General features: G+C 39.7%; 1 protein-coding gene and 1 pseudogene across 1 annotated transcript; both read right to left on the reverse strand.

Annotated features, from left to right (window-relative positions):
• Nucleotides 1–165: 165 nt before the first annotated feature.
• ivd (isovaleryl-CoA dehydrogenase) lies at nt 166–16,100 on the reverse strand. The gene is made up of 12 exons (XM_022221441.2): nt 15,805–16,100; nt 14,600–14,689; nt 14,381–14,432; nt 13,962–14,131; nt 13,770–13,863; nt 9,635–9,765; nt 9,333–9,429; nt 9,115–9,208; nt 6,936–7,017; nt 6,698–6,802; nt 4,444–4,516; nt 166–1,110 (listed from the first exon to the last, which is right to left on the reverse strand). Exons 1-12 carry the CDS (start codon nt 15,934–15,936, stop codon nt 977–979), a joined length of 1,254 nt encoding a protein of 417 aa, XP_022077133.2. The 5' UTR covers nt 15,937–16,100; the 3' UTR covers nt 166–976.
• Nucleotides 16,101–18,745: 2,645 nt separating this feature from the next.
• On the reverse strand, nt 18,746–21,467 carry LOC110970962 (phenylethanolamine N-methyltransferase-like; annotated as a pseudogene).
• Nucleotides 21,468–22,127: the final 660 nt, after the last annotated feature.

Here is a 22,127-nt window from a genome sequence, read left to right on the forward strand (position 1 = left end):
TTTTAAACGGACTTTAATTTGAAAAACTGCTGGAGGTCACTGTTATTTTTGAGTTGCTCAAAAAATATCTATCAAAGAAGCTTTAAGTTAATAAAAATGTAACCAACACAACTTATCAATCATATACTGTGATCCTTCAGCAAGTAATCTGACAGGAATAAAAAATAAGTTTTCTTTTTTTTTATTGCAAACTATGATATTTAATGAATTTTCATACTGTACATCTACACACTGATACTCAAAGTTGTTTGCAGAGGAGACGACAAACAAATCTCACAGAGGAGGATTTCTCCAGACACTGACTTTGACAGTTTCAAACATCGACCTTTGCTCCCAGAAATTCTACATGTTTATTCTAATGCTAAAAACTGAACGCTCACAGACATCTGCTGTTTTTGCTCTTGCATCATTTCACATTAAAATCACAAAAGAGACTTCAGGAAGATTTGAATTGCAGTTACATAAAAAAACCCTCATATTTCTAGATGAAAACTATACATTTACAGGAGACAGATGAGTAGAAAAATCATGAGGTGTATGTGTTGGCTGTAGTGATAACGGCTGGAGCTCCTCTGAGATTCTTCGTGCTCGATATTCGGCATGAAGCAGCTGTTCTGTGGCTCTGGTGGGAGTGTTTGAGAGGACGTCCATCACTCTGCCCATTTATTACACAAATTATTTATTGCATTACTGGCATTTCAGTGGTTATTAAGCAACCGTAAGTGAGACTACAGCTAGCCTAATAGGAAAAAATAGCACAAAATCTCATCAAGGCCACCCAAAAGAGTAAATCAACGCTTAATTTGTTTTGCTTGTTGTCGGTCAGGTTCTAATGTCTCAAAATCTCCCGGTGACATTAATTCTGAAACACGTGAAAACCTCAGCTCATACAGTAAGGTCCTGGGTGTGAGTCACTGTCTTCATCCACGGCAAACCACTCAGTCAGTGTTTAGTGATTGCCATTTCTCAGTTCTGTCTATTTGTACATGGCGTTGAAGCTTCGACCAATGATGAGTCGGCGAACTTCACTTGTGCCAGCACCGATTTCAAACAGCTTTGCATCCCGCAGATATCTCCCCATCGGGTAGTCGTTGATGTAGCCGTTTCCACCTGTAGAAAAGCAACACATTCCTCATTTTAGTGGATAATCATTGAGCAGAGTCAAAGAGATGAAACTCTTTATCTACTGGAACTGCTGCTTCACAGCTTTTACCCCGCCAGCCAGTCAGGTTTCAGTTTACAGTTGTGTTTGTCCAGACCCAAAATAAATGTAGTGAAGACTTCAAAGTGCAGTAAGTTTATCAGAGAGTCAAAAAACATCAATTTAATCCCTTATATGTATATAAATGTTTGGCATGAGGAGCTTATTCTAATGATACAAAAAGTGGTAGCCAGTACAAAACGTCAGTGTGAAATGTCTCCTGTATACCATGGATTTTACACACATTTAGCAACACTAGGATCATCGGCACAAATTAGCATCACTAATTTATTATCCAATTAAGTATAAAATGTGATCATTCTCCACTTCTGCTCCATAATCCTGGTGCTGAGTAATGTCTAGAAAAGTGTTTCTTTATGTGAATTCTTGGGTTACAGTCATAAATGTGTTTAGTGAACCAGTTCATTATTGAGTCCAACTCAAACCGGAGGAAATTCCTTCCAGGCTTTCTAAGATATCACATTAAAGGGGAACTTCGTTTTTTTTCAACCTGGGGTCTGTTTTCATATGTCAATTCATACATGTGAGTGATGGAGAAATGAATTTTCGACATAGCTCCAGTATTTAGCCAGGCAGGCAGCTTAGCAGCTCAGCTAGCGACAAGTATGGGGCAACTTGCCCCCCCCCTCCTCCCCACCCCCGCGTCAAAGTCCGCCCTAACATGCTTTTTCTCCCCACACTGACCGGCTCGGATCGTCTCAACGAGTGTCCCACAACATACTAGAGATGAGAAGTGAACGAAAACCTCCACATTACTTGGCGATGGCTCTTTGTTGTGGTCTGTATCCAAATCTCAGGACGCTAGAAAGCAAATCTTCCGAAATTGCGCGATCCGGACGATTTTGCGAGCCCCATACTTTTCGCTTGCTGAGCTGCTAGCTGAGCTGCCTAAATACTGGAGCTATGTCGAAAATTCATTTCTCCATCACTCACATGTATGAAATGACAAATGGAAACAGACCCCAGGTTGAAAAAAAACGAAGTTCCCCTTTAACAACAATGGACAGACAACTAGAAAACATGATCAAAGCTATTTCAAACTACCAGATTATCTGTGTGCACCAAAATGTTGTCTTTTGTGGCCTAAAACAGGTTCAAATAGTGAATAGATACATCATCATCTCACACAGATCAGATATAAACTGAATTTAAGCACCTGAGCAAGTACGTTTTACAGATCTTCCTGAGCTGCAACAAATACTGCTTACAGAACATTTAGATAAGACAGTATTGTTTAGTATTTTATGCCTGAAGTAGACTATTAGTATCAAACTGTACTTAAACAAATGCTTGAGTTAACCCTTTAAGCTTCAGTCAATTCCAGCCGTTTTCAGTACAAAAAAAATCGCTAATATTCTATTTTTAAATAAAAAAAATTACGAAAAATACGGGGAATATTGGACGGGCATCGCGAGGTGCATTTCCTTGAAAATGACCGATTCGGGGATTTTATACCGACTTCAGGACATGTTTTGGACAAAATAGTTTACTGGCTTGTGTCATCTGGATGTAAAAGGTTGGATTATGGCCGTTTTTTGTGGAATATTTTTTTTTGTGTGTAATAATGAACCCGGAAATGTGAGTCGCGCTGTGTGCGTTGAAGCCGTGTATAGAGAACGGATGGATGGATATTCGTTTTTGTCGGACAAATGTGTTTTTCTCACCCGCTGTGGTAATCACATCTGAAAGTGGTTTATACCGGCAGATTCATGAGAATCTAAGCTTTCCATCGGCGTATAGTGTTTGTATAATCGTGTTTGCAGCCGTCGGACATTCTTGAAATTCCTATGCAAATTAGTAAGTGTACCGCCGGCGGGACACTGAAGCTTAAAGCTGCTGTCCGGAGTTTCCGTTTGTTTTCAATTTATGTATCATTTTTTTAACAAAGCTTAAATGTGTTAGTCTAGTTCGATACTATAATATAAAGTTAGTATAACGCGATATGAAAATTTATTCCTGAGCTCCGCCTTCCTCTCATAGACCCCCATGTTATTCCAAAAAGCGCCGGTCGCTGCCGACCAATCAAGTTCGAGCTTCAGCTTTGTCATGCTGTCAATCAACGGTTACGCGCACAGCAAGCAAGCCCATGCAGAGGTGGGCGAGCTACGCACTACGCAACCGCGCGCACATTTGTTTTGCTTGTGGAGGAGAGAGCATCAGGGCTCAGCAACTTCCAGAAAAGTTACCAATCCCACGGCTTGTCAGGCCAAGAGACTGCAGGACGTTTTTTGGCTCGGGGTGATCGCGTCACTCCCCGACCACGGCCTCCATAGCCCGCCTGACGGCTTCGTTTAGATGCCCGACCTCTGGAGGAAGATGTTGGGGCGTCTGGGACATACTCTTCGTCAGAGGAGTCATGCAATTCTGAACTCTAGATAGAAATAAATAAACAATCGAACACATATACACGCGTAAATGCACTAAGTTTGATAAACAACGTCATCGAGAGGGATACACGAGTGTAATCACATATTGAAACTTTACAAGTTCGTCCTAGCAGATTCATGTTATTTTGGTATTAGGACAAGTTAGACTCAATACAGAATTCTAACGTAATTCCTTTATTACTTACTAAATGTACTAAATGCAGAAGAGTGGAAAACAGCAAAACAGGCAAGATGCTGCAGCACTCCGGGCACTCCTCTCATGTACTGCGCGCGTGCACAAATAAAGGGGCGAAATCAGAGGGAGGGAGGCTGGGACCAACAGCGTTTTGGGAGACGCTGCAATTCAAACTCCGGACAGCAGCTTTAAGGGGTTAAGAATTATGAAAAATCGTGAGGTAGTAAATAGTCAGAATAATGAGTTTATCATGTCTCCTTTTCAATTATTATTATTATGATTACAAATTATGACTTTTTAAGAAGAAAACTAAATGTCAATGCCATTTATTGACCAAATTAGTTGAACCTAAAGAGCAACTTAACCAGCTCCTGACAGTAACATTATCATCCAACCACCACCACTCACCTCAGCAACAGCATTACATTCGGAATCATAGCGACAGCAAACAGCTGCTTTTCATATTAAAAGTTAAAAGATTGATCTGAAATTGGACGCAAACCCCAGATTTATTTTTTTGCCTTCATTTCTGGTGATCAACTAACCCTTCTACCATGAAGAAATTGGAAAACAAGACCTCTTTACTGATCAAATCATCACAGTTGCCTTCAGTTTAAGATTCAAGTTTTTTTTGAAACACTCAGTTTCTTGGCGCTTACCCAAACACTGAATTCCATCCAAAGCAACCTGAGTGGCGTTCTCAGCACAATGCAGGATCACTCCAGCACAGTCCTGCAACGGCACCACAAACCACCACAGTCACTGTGTGCAGGGCAGGAAAAAACACTCCAGGAAAAGTGAAAATGGATGCTGACTTTGAGAATTCATTGTTTACTCATAGTTCTACAAGAGAGCCAAATATACATACAAGTCTCAGTGAAACTTTTGCAAAATAAAATACATTTTCATTTTAAAATTTACCACTAGAAGAGCAATTTTTTTTTTTTTTAAATGAAACATTTTGTAATTAAAATGGATATGTGGTACAGTGGTATGAAAAAGTATCTGAACCTTTTGGAATTTCTCACATTTCTGCATAAAATCACCATCAAATGTAATCTGATCTTTGTCAAAATCACACAGATGAAAAAACAGTGTCTGCTTTAACTAAAACCACCCAAACATTTATAGGTTTTCATATTTTAATGAGGATAGCATGCAAACAATGACAGAAGGGGGAGGAATAAGTAACTGAACCCTCTGCCTAAGGAGACTTAAAGAGCTATTGAAAACAATTTCTACCAAACAATTTAAGTCAGGTGTGTGCCCAATCCCTGAGGAGTGGCTTAAAGCTGCCCTGCCCACTATAAAACACACACCTGGTAAGAATTGTCTTGATGAGAAGTGTTGTCTGATGTGCACCATGGCTCGCTCAAAAGAGCTGTCTGAAGACCTGCGATCAAGAATTGTTGATTTGTATAAAGCTGGGAAAGGATACAAAACCATCTCTAAAAGTCTGGATGTTCATCAATCGACAGTCAGAGAAGTTGTCTACAAATGGAGAGAGTTTGGCACTGTTGCTTCTCTCCCAAGGAGTGGCCGTCCACCAAAGATGACGCCAAGAGTTCAGCGCAGAATACTCAGAGGTGTAAAAAAGAACCCTAGAGTGTCTGCTAAAGACTTACAGAAATCACTGGCACAGTCCAATATCTCTGTGCACACATCAACTATATGTAAAACAATGGCCAAGAATGGTGTTCATGGGAGGACTCCACGGAGGAAGCCACTGCTGTCTAAAAAAAAAACATTGTTGCTCGTTTAATGTTCGCAAAAAGGCACTTGGACACTCCACAGAAGTTTTGGCAAAATATGTTGTGGACTGATGAAACCAAAGTTGAATTGTTCGGGAGGAACACACGTCATGTGTGGAGGAAAAATGGAACAGCTCACCAACATCAACACCTCATCCCCACCGTGAAGCATGGTGGAGGGTGCATCATGGTTTGGGGCTGTTTTGCTGCCTCAGGGCCTGGACAATTTGCAATCATTAATGGAAAAATGAATTCAAAAGTTTATCAGGATGTTTTGCAGGAAAACCTGAGGCCGTCTGTCAGACAGTTGAAGCTAAAAAGAGGATGGATGCTGCAACAAGGCAATGATCCAAAACACAGAAGTAAATCAACTTCAGAATGGTTTCAGAAGAACAAAATACACGTTCTGGAGTGGCCAAGTCAAAGTCCAGACTTGAACCCCATTGAGATGCTGTGGCATGACCTCAAGACAGCGATTCATGCCAGACATCCCAGGAATCTGACTGAACTACAGCAGTTTTGTAAAGAAGAATGGGCCAAGATTAGTCCTGATCCATGTGCCAGACTGATCTGCAGCTACAGGAAGTGTCTGGTTGAAGTTATTGCTGCCAAAGGGGGGGCCACAAAATATTAAATGTGATGGTTCAGTTACTTATTCCTCCCCCTTCTGTCATTGTTTGCATGCTATCCTCATTAAAATATGAAAACCTATAAATGTTTGGGTGGTTTTAGTTAAAGCAGACACTGTTTTTTCATCTGTGTGATTTTGACAAAGATCAGATCACATTTGATGGTGATTTTATGCAGAAATGTGAGAACTTCCAAAAGGTTCAGATACTTTTTCATACCACTGTATTTTGGCATGAAATACATAGAGGCCCCCCTTTCAGTCCTGTAACATATTTTTAAAAGTCCAAGCACAGAATTTAACTAAATGACATCTTTAAGGCCAAGATTTTAGAAAAATCAATTTAAAACAGTCAAAAAACAAAACAACAACAAAAAAGAAAAAAAAAAAGTTTAACATTTTGGTGCCAACAGAAGAAAAATAGCTATAGACTTTCAATTTTTCTTAACTGAAGTGAAATGTGCAGAAAAATAGAAATACTCTTTGTATGAATACTTGCTGCAGGAGTAAATGAGTGAGCAGAAAGCGTCGTACCATTGAACTGAAGTGTCCTTTGTCACAAGCCCGGGCAACGTTGTACAGATACTGTCGGCAGGAGCTCAGCCTGGTGTACATGTCGGCCATCTTGCCTTGCATCAGCTGTCAAACATTAGATTACTCAGGTTAAACTTTTACATTTCACTGCTGCAAACACTGAGAATTATTTATTGCAAAGAATGTAGTAATATTTGACTTTTCAAACTCTGAATGAAGTGAACACAGATGACCAAACCTGAAAGTGTCCAATCTTTTGTCCGAAAGCTTCTCTGACGTGGACGTAAGGAACGGCAGCGTCCATGACAGCCTGCATGATGCTGAGAAGTAATAATAAAGCAGATTAATGGGGTATGTTTGACAAAATCAAATATCAGATTAACAAGAAATTACATCAGACTCTTATGAGTGAATGTGGGGTTTCAGGTTTCACTGACAGTTCTACGGATAGCAGCAGCTGCAAGATTTACAAATATGAATTAATAAATAATATTAACAGAAGACTGAGGCTTAACACAATCACATTTATTTCAGAAAGATAATGATAAAAAAATTCATTGCTCAGCATGTAACCCAGTTTTGAAATGACTGTTTGGTATGTTTTAATAAAAAGAATACAAACTGTCTTTTATTTTAAAAAATGCATTCATAAGTGTTTAATTGGCCATAATTAAGACGCTAAAATGCTTTAAACTGTTAACCTTGCCAGCAAGTTGATTTCTCGCGATATTTGTGAGTTCACAAATCTCTCAAGAAACCATCTTGCTCCACTCCCACCTTCACTTTTCGTACAGCACCAAGTTGGTTCGCGGCCAATCACGCAGCAGTATTCATGTGTGGGGCGGGATAATGGGCGGGATATCCAGGTGTGAAGACGACACCAAGCGCCAGTAGATCAAAACAAACATGGCAATGGAGGACAACGATCGTGTAGATGCTGCTATTAAGTCAGTTTTAGCTGAATCTCCTATCGCTTCTTTGAAGGAAGAACAACGAGAGGCGCTTTGCGCATTTCTGGATGGTAAAGATGTTTGTGCTTTTTTACCTACGGGTTTTGGTAAGAGTTTAATCTACCAATTGGCTCCGCTCGTTGTGAAGAAACTTCAAAGGGTTGCCGCGATTGGCTAAAAACAAACCTATCAGAGGCAGGACATACTGTTGCATTGTCCAATCCGTGCCTCTTTCCTCCAAACGGATTTACATGGAGCGGTCCCAGATTGATATTGTGGAGTACTATCAAGTACTACACAATTATTAATCTGGCTATTGCCAGGTTATTAAACTGTCACCATGCTCTCAAATGCAAAAACTAAATCAAATAAGAAAAGTACATTAACAACAACATAATCTGAATCATTTTAGCCATTTGTACCATTACAGGGAGCAATTTCAGCTTTAAAACTGCACAAATGCTGCCCTTTTTGACTGAAATTGTAAAATTTAGGCAAGGCTTGGTGCTTAAATGTAGTCTAAGCTCTACATGCTCACGCTTAATGGGACGGCAGCTGGTTGTGCAGCGTGAGCAAAGAAGTTGTTGGTCTTGGCCATTAAAGAAGGTAGATTAAAATCTGCAGTGTGAGCTAACACATCATGCAGGTTTCATAGAATTCACACAGGATTTCCACAGATGTCAAATCTAAACCTGCTGGCATGATTTAGCTGACAAACAATAACTTGTGCACTGCCAAATCTTTGCAGGTGGAATTTGCGGTCGAGAATTTCTCCTCCGGGAGTATTACTACAAAAACAGACTTCTTACAACAATCGTTAAGTACACAAGTGTATCGAACTGCTCCTAACATAGCGAATGTTTCAGGACATATTCACGTCCCGCTACTCTTCAATTTTTCCATGTATTGTTTATTACTGCATAAATTAATCAGATAATAACTTCCCCATTTTTGAAATTAGATAAGTATAACTTGACATCACAAAAAGCCAAAGACTGTATAAAAAGACGTACAAGCCACCATGACGTCATCCTTTGGTTTACAGGCTACCATTAGAGCTGGGCATTTTGGCTGCTGCCATCTTGGTTTTTTGAAGCTGGATGGGACAATTGAGGGGGGAAACTGAGAACTTCAGGACCCTTGTCACTTTCAGAACAGACACTCTCTAAAGCACATCCTGCTTTATCATTTATTTTACTCTGAATGGGACTCTAATTGACAAACACTAGGCCAAAAGCTCATTAGAAAAATGCTTACTGAGGTAACAAATCATGTGACAACTTCGGTAGTTTCTTGACCGCACATTTCTTGAGCAACCACAGGAATCACCCTCTGTTGGCCTTTGGGAAGAATGCAGGTTCAAGGCATTCGTGCACTGGCTTCATTTTTCAGACCAGCAAGCTTGTCCATCCTTTATATTAAATCTATGCTAAAACCCAACCTCTTCTTAGTTGTAGAAAAGCTTACCCAACAGGTCCAGCTGCAAGCACCAGCCTCTCCAGATCTAATCCACTCATCATCACATATACACCTTTGTTCAAAGGACCCAGAATGTTCTCCGCTACGAGACACAGGAAAAAATATCTAAATAAACGCCACACTGGTAAAAACAGAATCAGGATGCACAAGGATCACAAGACAAGCATCCAAAGAAATGAGCCAAAGTGCAGCACTGTAACACATACCTGGGATTTTGCAGTCTTCAAAGATCAGCTCGCAGGTGTTGGATCCCCTCATGCCGAGTTTGTCGAGCTTCTGCGCGGTAGAGAATCCTGGCATTCCCTACGGGAGGAACATAATGCACAAACAGACCCTTACTTTTAACTGCCATGTTTATAATTCCTTTCCTATAATTTTACACCTGTTTTAATTGAACAAAATGCGAGGCTGATCTCCAGAGCTGAGCTAAACATGAAAGCCCATCACATCCTCTGAGCCCCAAGTAAATCACAAGGCAGAGAACACACAGTCACTTCGCTGGTTTTACCTTTTCAACAATGAAAGCTGAGATGCCTCTCTGATGGGCCTCAGGATCTGTCTTTGCATACACAATGAGGACGTCAGCATCTGGGCCATTTGTGATCCAGAACTTGTTGCCATTCAGAATATAGGAGTTTCCTATATAAACAACAACAAGAAAACAACATGATGTCAAAATAAGAAATAAAGTGAAATCTAAAGAGACTTAAACAGCCAAAGTACAGGCGCGCTCCCAACAGTGCTGCAGCCCGAGTTTGCCATTGGCAGGGCTGCTCAAATGCAATTTCATTGTATATGAAAGTGTGCAATGACAATAAAGGTCTGATTGATTAATTGATTGATTGAAAGTGAGATTTGTCTGGGTCTAAAGTAAGATCCAAACAGCAGAACCTTGCATGAAAGCACATCTAAAAATGTTATTCATAGGCTAAAATAGAAAAGGTGCAACTGTGTCTGTTTAATAGTTTGTCATAACATTTATTCAGTTGTCACATTTTTCAGAAACTGAACAATAAAGTCTCTCATCCTGGAAACACCTCAGCATCTCTGGTTAAGCCAGCACACATCCAAACACATATCACTGATTCTTCACTACGCTTAGAATAAACAGTTGCTTCAAAATTAGTATTTACAAAGAATAAAATGAGGTGCAGCCGGCGAGCAATCACTGAGCTGATGGCACTGACAAGTCTCATGCAGTCACTTTGTGGTGCATCTGTGGAAGCATGGAGTATTTCCATTTCTGTGAACATGTGCACCTTCTGTACTCGTAGCTTTCAATTTTCTGCTTGGATTCTGTCAATTATTTAAGAAACACAAGGGGCAGTGATAATATCTTTGTCTTCTGCTACATATTGGTACATGCTGCGTGCTTTCTCTTTCCCTCTTTTTACCTTTAGGGGCACACATTCTCCTGTTTGACATTCATGTTTCTATATATTTGCATTTGTTGCTTTCATTAACTTTGGGCCATTTGCGTGTTTGTGTCTTTTGCTGGCATCTTTTGGCAGTAAATGAAATGCTTTCACGCTCAGCCTGCTTTCTTCACCTTACACAGTAGTATGAGGTAATCTAAAAATCTGACTCTGGAAAAAAAAAAGAAGCTTAAATTCTGCTGATCTCATTTGATCAGAACAGGGCAAACATAGTACTTATATATGCAGCAATGTGTATCCCACAAAACAAACTCTAGAGGGAAGATTTATCAAGGACATGAGAGCTCAGTTTTATTGTTGAAAGTACACTTATCAGGCTACAAAGATATACCAAAGACAAACATGATACTTTTTTTTTCCTGTAAATGTTTGAAATGAAGAAATTCTACCAGTAGTGCACCAAGCTGCAAAATGAACAGCCTAAATAGTTCTCATATCAGACCACATAGCTTGTCAGTCACATTACATGACATGAGATAGTGATAAACTTAATCCATGGACGATGTGGTCTGTGAGTTCATGGAGGTAAATTAAACACAGACACATTAGGACAGGCCAGCAGTTGCGATTAGGAATAGTCAGCTGATGACAGTTTCAGAGTCTGATAAACTCCTCAGAATTTGTACAAACACTTAACCACTTTGGGCTCCTCTAAGAATCTAACTGAAGATATAAAATGAAGCTAATTGATATCTATAAAGCAATCAAAGGCTATGAAATGATATCAAAGTGCTTACATATTACAAACTTCACAGTTTAAAATGTCATTAAGAAATGGCAGGTGAGGACAACTGTTGAAGTCAAGACAAGTTGTTGAAGAACCAGAAAACCTTTTAATAAAACCACATGTCTGATAGGCAGAGAGGCAAAGCTAATCCTATATGACTGCAAAGAAACTGCGGGAAGGCTGAAGTGACCCAGCAGTGGTGGTGCACCGTTGTACTGTCGCTGCACAAACATGACTGACATGACAGTGACATCAGAGGGAAACCTCCAGCCTAATCTGTAAACTGAACATCTTAATCATGCGAGACATGCATGGACAGACCAGAGCCATTTAAGATGCAAGTTCAGTGAACAGATGAAGTTAAATTTAACTAACCCTAACCCTCTAACTCAAAGGTATGTGTTAGAGTGACCAGCAGCAGCAACAGGGAGGCTTGAGGCACAGATGAGGTGCAAACTAACAATGTGTCTATTTTTGACCCACAAGGAACATGTAGTAAAGAAATACAGACTAAACAGAAACACTGTTGGCCACAGGTGGCATGAGATCCCAGCAGCAGTAGACACTAATGGTAACAAGCAGACTTTTCCAGGCTGCTACTGGCGAATGTTCAAGCCCTACCTGTCTGATCCTCAAAACCATATTGACAGTACGGCGTTGGAACCTGCAAATTAGGAGTGCAAGGATCGCAAAAGTTGCAGCTCGTCATGACTTGGATAATTTTCACACGAGCAAGCAAGCAAATGAAATAAATAAATACTGAAGGATACTGCCATGACTGTCACTGAACAGTCATGTGAGCACACAAGCGCCATGTACCCGGTCACAACAAATCTGCAGTAAATCACAGTGGCAGTAAAACTGTTTCATTCTGTAATGGTTGCAATTACACCGTGGTTTTGGCTCTAACGCCCTGAGGAGGAAACACAACAAGAGCGAAGTTCCTTATTAGGATACTGTAGTCAAATCAACACTGCACAGACCTGCATCTAATTGACCATCTTCCAATTAATCACTTCAGCAGAGATTGCACCATAAAAATAGCCCTTTTTAAATTGCCATAACAAAACCAGTATGCATTTTCATTCCTCACAGGACAACCTTTCAGCGGTACCAGCTAAGCAGCAGCTGCCAGTAAAGCACACAGTAAAACAAAATGGCAAACAAATAAAATATCCCCTCATACATTGCCCAGTTATAGTCCAAAAAAGTAAAACTGAAAACAGATTGGCATCTACAACAGGACAATAATCCAAAGCAAAGCTCAAAATCTATCAAGAACTTCTTCAAGAAACAAACTGAGGCTTGTGGAGTGGCGCTCACAGTCCACTGAGTTAAACACCACTCAGAATCTGTGGGCAGAACTCAAACATGCTGTGTGTGCAAGACAGCTTATAAATATCTAAGAACTTCAAGTGATCTGCACGAGCTGCTGAAAATTCCTAAATCAAGAGCAGAAAGTCTGTTAGCTGGCTGCAAAAAGTCTTTGCAGGCCGTGATATCTGCCAGAGTGGGAATTTCCAAGGACTGACTTAGAGTGCTCAAACTTTCACACATACCATAATTACTGTTGAGTTCTGGTCTTTGTTTAAAGTTTATGCAATATTACGTTTCAAGCACACTAACATCAACACTAAGGGTGCTTTCACACATACGCCTTTTGGTCCGCTTAAAGCGGACTGGAGTCCGCAACACCAGCAAGTACGGTTTGTTTGGGCTGGTGTGAAAGCAGACCAGATGTTTTTGGTCCGGTTCTATGTGAACTCCAGTTCGGTTCGCTCCTGGTGAGAACACAAACCTGTCTCCATTCGGACTGGCTTGATGGTGCAGCAGACTTTTTGGTCTACGGGAGCTTCCGTAGCCAAAAACGACTGTGTAATGTTCTCGTACCAAATGCGAGCTTCATGCTGGAACAACAGCATTATTTGTGCTTGCTGCATAAAGCAATGATATGAAAATATGGCAACAAGAACGAACAGGAGAGCATAATTCGTTGTTTACGAATAAACCTCGATTCATGGAATGTTTTCTTCCGGGATTTTTCCCTCTTCACATGCTGCGCCAATCAGCGTTCACTTCGTCATCTAAAACACCTTATTTTTCTGAACAGCGCCGCCAAACGACTGGGGGGGAGAAAAACATTCATCGTAGTTGGTTCAACTGCGAAAACACTGGTGTGAATGCGAACCGAAGCAGTTGAAATTAGCAACATTGTAACAACTTTTGGGTCCAAACGAACCACTCTGACGGACTAACAGGTGTGAAAGCACCCTTACAATGGGCTAACTAGACAAATCTGATTTCTACAAAGGTTGTAGTTAATTCTTTTCACTTCAAATAAAAAATTAAATGTGTAATTTGTCTATGGTTGGGCAGACTTTTCAGTCAGTTGCATATGCATCAATATTAGATCTGTTTATTTGCAGCACATCATTAAGGACAGTGTTTCAAGTCACTAATTCACAGTTTTGGTGCCTTACCGTCCCTCCTGGCTTTGAGTTTCATGGACACAACATCAGAGCCAGCATTGGGCTCACTCATCGCCAAAGCTCCGATGTGCTCGCCGGTCAGTAACTGGCAAAACGAGAGCTCACGATTAGTAAAATAATCAATCTAATCAATTTTCTGCTTTGTGTCAAACAGACTGTAATAGAGAAATGTTTGGTCCTGACCTTTGGCAAGTACTTCTCCGTCTGTTTCTCATTGGCGTGGCGTACCATCTGGTTGACGCACAGGTTAGAGTGGGCGCCGTAACTGAGAGCAATGGCTGCTGACACTCGTGACATTTCCTCCAGCACAATGCAGTGGTCCAGGTAGCCCAACCCCGTGCCCCCACATTCCACTGAAAGAAATACAGAGAGTGAATTCAATATAACTTAAAGCACCTACAAAAATAGCTTTCAGCTCATCGCTTGATGTAAAATAAAGATGACCAAGTTCCCAAGTGGAGCATTAAATCATTGGAAAATGTACCATAAATAAATTAAGAGCGACTTTATTCCCAAATGATCTACTTCCTACATTCAGTTGTTTTAGCATAAAGCTACTTCTACATGTAAAACATCAGTTTTTAATATTACAGCTGTCCTACCTGGAGCTGTGATGCCAAGGAGTCCCATATCACCCATTTCTTTGAAAAATTTCTGATGAAGACACATTGCAAATTAAAGTCAAGAAAACAGAAATTGTGTTCCACTTTGGTCGTAAATTTACACATCGAAATAATACATTAATTCTGCATGAGATACAGCACAACTTTCTAAACTACGTCAGTCTGGGAGCTATACGCCACTATAAGCCACTAACTCACCCGCAATTGTGAAAAATCATTTTGCCTGTCGATCTCATCAGCATAAGGTGCAAGCTTTTCTGCGAAGAATTTACGGACCGTCTGTCTTAGCTGTGAAAAGGAAAGAAAATAAACATTTATTTCACAAATGTCACTATTTTAAAGATAGGTTGAAAGCGATCAATTAACAGATTAGAATACGTTCTGGTGTCTTCTTCTACTGAACTCAGTAGATGCACATGCACATGCAGACAGGTTGAGTTACAGGTGTTTCTGCTTATACAACAAGCTGGTGTTGCTTCATTTCGAGCATTGTATTTATATAGCGCTTTTATCCAAAGCGCTTTACATGATACGTCACATTCACACACTGATGGCGGAAGCTGCCATACAAGGCGCAAACCGCAACCCATCAGGAGCAATAAGGTGTCTTGCTCAAGGACACCTCGAAATGAGTTCGACGGGCCGAGGATCGAACCGGCAACCTTCCAGTTACAAGACGCCCACTCTACCCACTGAGCCATACCGCCCCCTTATTTCTCAATTGCTCACCCCCCTCTTTAGTAAAGCACTTTGTGTTACATACTGGCTGTCATATACAAATAAACTCTTGAGAGATAAATTCATGGAATAACTGATGTAATTACAGTCCAGGATCAGAGGAGAAACCTTCCATCCAATCAGATCTTGTTTATGAATCCCACCCCCTGCCCACCTCCCAGTCAGTATTTAGTCTCATTAACTTTTTACACCAAAATGCTGCTGTCATGCTGCTACCTTTAACTTATTTGGAAAACATGACTGAATTCACCTTTCACCTAACTGTACTTTATCGCTATGATAGCCTAGCTGGCAAATAAACAAAGCTGGCTAACGCTGGCTCTGGGGAAAGTATTAGTGAAATTATTAGTGTAGTTTGCAAATATTATTAATAACGAGAAGAACAATGTAAACAAGAAGAATTTAAACTAATGATGTTCGGTGGCTTTTGATAACAGAGCGTTAGCTAGCTAGCTACTGTGAAGGTCTTCTTACCAGTTAGCTAACGTTATGTCATCACATCATGTGGACCGTGTCCTTAAATAACCGTTTTCCTTTCTCTTATAAACTCACTAAAACCAGACTACACTCTTAAATTCTGCTTCTACGTGTCTCTCTGGTGTTTTTTGCCGCTCGCCGTTCGCCTGCGCAGATAAGTCGACAGTGTTTTGGCTAACGTAGCTAACCTGTATCTGGTCGTCGGTGAGTCCGTTCACCACGTCGTCCACCGGGATGGGAGCTCCGGCACATCCTCTCCTCGCCACCGCGGAGACGGTTAACCTGGAGCCGAGACGGAGAGCGTTTCTGACGGCCAACATGGTGCTGCTTGCAGACGGTAGTGTAGAAAAAGTGAGAACCGAAGCTCAGTGGGAGGCGATGCAGTGCTGCTAGACCTCGGGCTGGATGCCCTTTAGCTTCGAGAAAGTAAGAGGTCTCACTCTAACTCTATCTCCTGGTACCGCAAACGTCACTCACACATAGTGGCTCTTCTTCTTCTACGTGTGTTTGTGTAACAGCGAACTGGAACCATTCGAAGCTTTACCGCCGCCAACTGTTGAATTACAGAATGATCAAATCCTTGTTTTAACCATGGGCTTGATGATAGGTAAGCAATACATGTTTTTAACAGAATATTCTATCATTTATAGTCAATGTTTACAGATCGATTAATTTATTGCCATTAAGTTCCAATTTATTCTTCGAGACCTGTCTTTGTCTTGTATATTTGAGATAGTCTGCCTGTCATTCACTTCTTATTCTTATACTGCTTATTTTAATTCTCCTTGTCCTTTAAGATTTGTTGGCGATTGATGTATTAATTATTGCAGCGAACTAATATGAAGTGTGGATCACATTTAGACATTTTTATTTACATGGAATTCTTGCGTCATTTGTGTGGCCTGACCATTTTGGAGTTGTCTTGTAATTGTTGGGGACACATGTTCTACCACCTTTATATATAAATTTAAAAAAAAAATAAATAAAATATTTTATTACTTACTTTGACAGTGTAGTATAATATCTGCCTGTATTATGTTTACCTAGTTTGAGTAGTATATTGTTTAGTTCAGTGTGTCCACATCTGCGTCTTCATTTTAAAATATGTTTTCATTAAAAAAGTCAGAGAGACAGCCCAGATAGCTCACCAATTAAAAAAACACACACAAATTAATGAAAGAAAACACCCATCTATCTAAATTCATCAAACAAATCTTGTGATATATAACCCAAATGATAATCAAATACAACATCTCACATTGAAAACCAAATTCAAACCAAATTTCCTGACAAGAACAATCAAATGCTAAGTAAGGAAAAGCTTCAAGATGATTTCAGTTCCAGAAATGAGACTTATGCTAAACAGGGTCCATCAAAGACACAGATAGTGCCCAGAAACTGGAACAGTCTTTACGAGAATCCATCTTTATTCAACCCTCACTCCTCATTCTGTTCTCCTCCATGCTGTCTTTGTTAAGGTTTTTCCTGCTCACAGGTGTATCCGATTTATCTCCTCTCTTATTTTATGGCTCGGGTACAAAAAAAGAGGCTATTCTGTTTATTTTCTTCCCCCTTTCTGCTACACTGTCCATCCAAGGCGTTCTGTTTCCCTTCTCCCCTTGTACCAAAAAGGTTTTCAAGATTCTTGTGTGATCTGCAGTACTGTTGTAGAGTTTGTTTTAAATGCAACTGCATGAACTCAAAGCCTGATATTGAATAGCATCTAACCTTTGAGAGATGTGTCTCTTACCTGTCTGTACACCACAAAACCATAAACCAATGTTGACCTCATAATTTTGCTTTGTATAGCCCTAAAGGCAGTTCTGTCTGCCCGTATTCACTTCCCCCTAAACACCTCATTGTATTTAGTACTTCCTTACATTTGTTCAATGCTTTCTGAGTATGTGCAGCCAAAGTAATTTTTTCATCAAACCATAACAAAGTCTTTCTGATTCCTTATTATATATATTTTTAGTTTCACCTCATTTCAATTCAACCTCAACTTAACAACTGCAAATTTAAAGAACCATTCTTCTACTGTTGTAATAGCCCCCTGCAGTGTCATTTCAATGAATTTCAATTGCCCTGTCATCTGTAAAAAGTGAAAACCCTTCATTTCATTTTCCATTTCCATAAATAGATCATTTATCACTATGGAGAATAATAAAGGGCTCATTATGCTTGTTGGAAGAAGAACAAATTGTCTTTTTCTTTGTATTAGCAGCCAACAAACCAACTTACTGGCACATTAGCACCACCTACTGGATAGAGCTGTGTTAACAGCAATCTAACATTTAGGGAAAGTGTTCTGATTCCCTAGTTGCATGAAAGGACAAATAAACTGCTCAGTCTGTTTAACTTGTTGTTTCTCCCTTTTTTCTGCAGTGTGTGGAGTTCTGGGACAGATTTATTGTTTGATAATCCAGTCTTGTTTGAATGCTGTGAAAAATTACCATCATTGCACAAAAGAAAAGCTACCTTATTTGCACAAGACCACATCTATTGCCACTTTACATAATACTCTTGTTACAGTGTATATTTGCTTTTTTCATTCTATTATTGGCTCTTATCCATGTACTTTGCTCCTCTGACTAGCTGTTATTGTGGATAGAGTTCCCTATTCAGTAATGCTTCTTTCTGCCAACCCGCCTGTCTTTAAATCTGTGTATTTGTATTTCCATCTTTCTGAAGAAAGCACTTTGAAATAATAAACACCAGCATCAGCCCTCCACCACAGTGAAGAAGGCTATAGAAAAAGTGAAAGGGAAAGATAAAGAGAAGTGTTCAAAACATCAGGAAATAGTGTTTTACAACATAGGATTGAGTAAAACAATGAGTCTCTGACTTGCATGTATGTGTACATTCTACAGTATGTGGACTTGTTTGCGTGACCTTCTTATGAGAATTGAAAAACAAAAATAAAAGCTTTTCTAGGGATTTCCACATTACATACACAAAGTTACAGAAATAAAGTAAGACTTCAAACACAAAAACCTGAAATGAGATTTATTAATAAGATTTAATGTTAGATTGTACACATGACTAAGTGTAGACATTCATTTCATTGTAGATTAGTTTAAGATGATACATTTATTAATAATACCCAAAGCTTAGTGTATGTATATACCTTTATTCCTTCTTTGCTTTTACATAAAACACTACAGTCACAGAATCAACCCCAACCCTCATGCCTTGGCGTAACATGTAAACCTCCAGTCTGATCATAGGGAAGTTATTCTCCTCCTGACTACACCTGGACCTCATTCAACGGGACCACAGGGATCTTTACCCCCGGAACCACGAAAATAGTTACTCTCTCCTAAGGGAATCTTCTCCCAATGAGAAGAAGGTGGTCACTGGGCCCCAGAAGCCCCTGAATACAGCTCAGCACTGTGGTGAAGGAAGCCAGATCAGGGCTGACGCTCTCCAGACAAAAGCAAGACACCAGGCAGTCTGATGGAGGAGCTCCAGGGGCCGGAGGCTGAGGGCGGTCAGAGACAACCTGACGGAACCTTGCAGCTTTCTCAGTCCGTGCAGAGGGCCTGATTGAAGCAAAATCATCAAATGAAATTCTAATCCGGTCACATTATATCCCCAATATGTCACATGCTCATTTAGATCTGCAGGATTCTCCAGCTTCTTGTATAATAGTGATGGAGGAAAATCAGATTGGGAATGCAAAGGGCCTCGTGCAGAGCTATCATAGCAGAAATATATCATACTGTTGACTCTCTAAGCTTCTTTTTCCATCATAAATATACTTTTATCTCACTTTTCTGTTTCTATAATATTATCGGTCATAAAATATGAGGCCCAGGAAGGAGGCCAGGCATGTGAGGGCACTATAGCTCTTGTAACATTTTACTATTTTATCTGGAGTGATGCATTATGATGCAGATGCATATTTCTCAAGATCTACGTCTTCAGAACATGACTGTAAACTTTCAAGACCAGTTTTTAGCCTCTGACTCCTGTACAGTGCAAAGCAATAGAGCAGATGTTATTTTGTTTTTGTATCAATTATATAATATACTGATTATACTGCACATAAAGTATGGATTCTGTGCATGGTATAAACAATTATTAGACACAAATATATGCATGCTGTTGATTTCTATGATACTTACATTATGCACAGCAACCATATAAATGGAAAAACCTTTAGAAAAAATCTATTAAACCCTTCCTCTGACTACTGCCTGAAACCATTGAAAAAGAGATCATGAAAAGGAGAGGTCCTCTAGTATCACCTTACGCTCATTTAAAAATGGCAAATACCTCCTGATGCGTAACAGTTTAACAATCTTATTTAAAAACTGATTTTGTTGCTACTGTCGCCCCTCCAGCTTGTTCACATGCTGCATGTCGACGTCCAATCCGTGGCATAATTTGTCTTCTCCCGGTTAACCTGCAGAAGGTCAGAGAGGTTAGAACTGTTGAAAACCTCGCAGCCACTCATCCCCTGGCACAGAGTGGGGCCTGAACCAATGTCCAGCAGCAGCTCTCCACCCACATTACCTACAAGAACCAGAGAATAAGTGGACGAGGAGGAGAGATGAGGCTGACAAAGTTTAATTCACACGTCTTAGAGACATTCTGTGGACCACCAGTGGAGACATATGATCATGTACTAGTATTTGCACAAATACACACATGTCCATGCACAGCCATATTAACAAGAGATCCACATTCATATCAATAGTTTTAAGCTACTCCACTGAGTAACAAGCCAAGAATCTTTGCAATGAATACATTAGTATTGTATGCAATACTGAAAATGATTAAGGGAAATTATACTGCCTTGTACATTTTACAACAATGCTTAGCTATTCAAACAAAATATACACATTGTTTCACTTCAATTCTTAAATCCTCCAAAATAAATAGCATCCTTCTATACAGGATCCCTAACTTAAAACACCATCGTTCTACTTTCAAACTCTGCCCGAAGACAATAAAAACACTTTTCTGTCTTCAGATATTTGTATTTACCTGTTTCCATATCTAAGACATGTCATCTACTGATTCATTTGATCCTTTAAACCACGTTTAATGGTCACTGGGGCTCAAAGCCAAAGTCTCCGGCTGAATTAACAACTTGGCGAAGTGCTCCGCTGTACCAGCTTTTTGTCTGGATCGCCTTTCACAGAAAAAGCTTCTGTCAGCTCCTGTTCTCTTGTGTACTGTTGTTAAAAAGAGTGTTGAGGCTTGTGCATTTATTGTAGACTCAAATGCAAGTGAATATTTGCATAGTGTAAAATGCTTAGGAGTCCAAAAATCTGTTTTACTCCTGGTTCTCCCTGTGGCCTGGGAAACTACATGTTCTTGTAGAAATTAAATCATTATTGCCAGAAATTTCCTTCTTTTCTTCTTCCATTTGTAACCATGGTTACACACACCAGAGCTCTATTTTTAAATACAGGGATTATTACTATTTTACATAAATTTGTCTGTGATTTAAGAAAGCAGGAAAAAAATAAAGCAAAAATATCCGAGGTTTCGTGCAACGAAATGAGATATAAATGCAATATGGCATTATTGTCATAATACTTAAAGAAACCATTGTACTGTTCATTTACAGGTAATATCTGTTATTTTGTTGATTTATTAATATTGATTTTACAATTTAAAAATATTAAAACTTCTGTAAAATGTTACTTTCTGTAAAATTCTGACTCTTTTTGAACAGTGCACTATATGATCCTTTAATACTGACACACGAGAAGAATTTCTTCTATTTCTGTCTGTCAAAAGCAGTCCGTAGTGGAGCGTAGTTATACTGCAGGTAAGTGGGGTTAAAACCATGACAACCAGCCGTCACTCCATCCTCTTGTCCCTTCTTGTTCGTCATCGCTCTTTGAGTGTGTATCCCAGAGTTCAGCCAAACTTCAGTTTCAGCACTTTATACATCCTTTAAACGATCACTTCTCTTACTGGCATCAACGTTTTGACTCCACCTTCAGTCCAGCTGAAGGGCTGAGGAAAGATGTGACGTCAGATGCTGCAGTGTGTAAAAGAACAATAGCCTGCTGTACTCATGCTTACTTGCTGAATGTAAAAACCTGTATGGATGAAGTCTGGTCAAACTGCTAACCTAGAAACATGATCATGCATATTTCTGGTTGCTTTTGAGTAATGGAGGAAAACTGGAAATAAACATATTGTATTTTAAGAAGTACTGCAGCTGTGCATGACAAGTGATGCATCATCTAGCTGTCTTTGCTCTCTGTGCTGGTTCTCATCAAGACAGTGAGATGACAGCAGGGATCTACACAGGAATGTCACCTCCTGGATAAAAGAAAGACTTGAGCTTTTTGAAACATAAATGTTAAAGGTCTTTGGACATTTATATTAAAGATCTTAAAAACATTCAAATAATTCAAAGTTGTGCAAATGCACACTGTCAACACTGAATTTTATTGTGATGCAAGGTTTTAGTGATTTTTGAAGCAAATCTAGGCTCTGGCTGATTTGAAATTTGTATCAGGACTTGAAAAGACCTGTTCAGTCA

The sequence above is a fragment of the Acanthochromis polyacanthus genome, chromosome 1 (genome assembly GCF_021347895.1).
Source record: "Acanthochromis polyacanthus isolate Apoly-LR-REF ecotype Palm Island chromosome 1, KAUST_Apoly_ChrSc, whole genome shotgun sequence".
Classification (NCBI taxonomy): domain Eukaryota; kingdom Metazoa; phylum Chordata; class Actinopteri; family Pomacentridae; genus Acanthochromis; species Acanthochromis polyacanthus.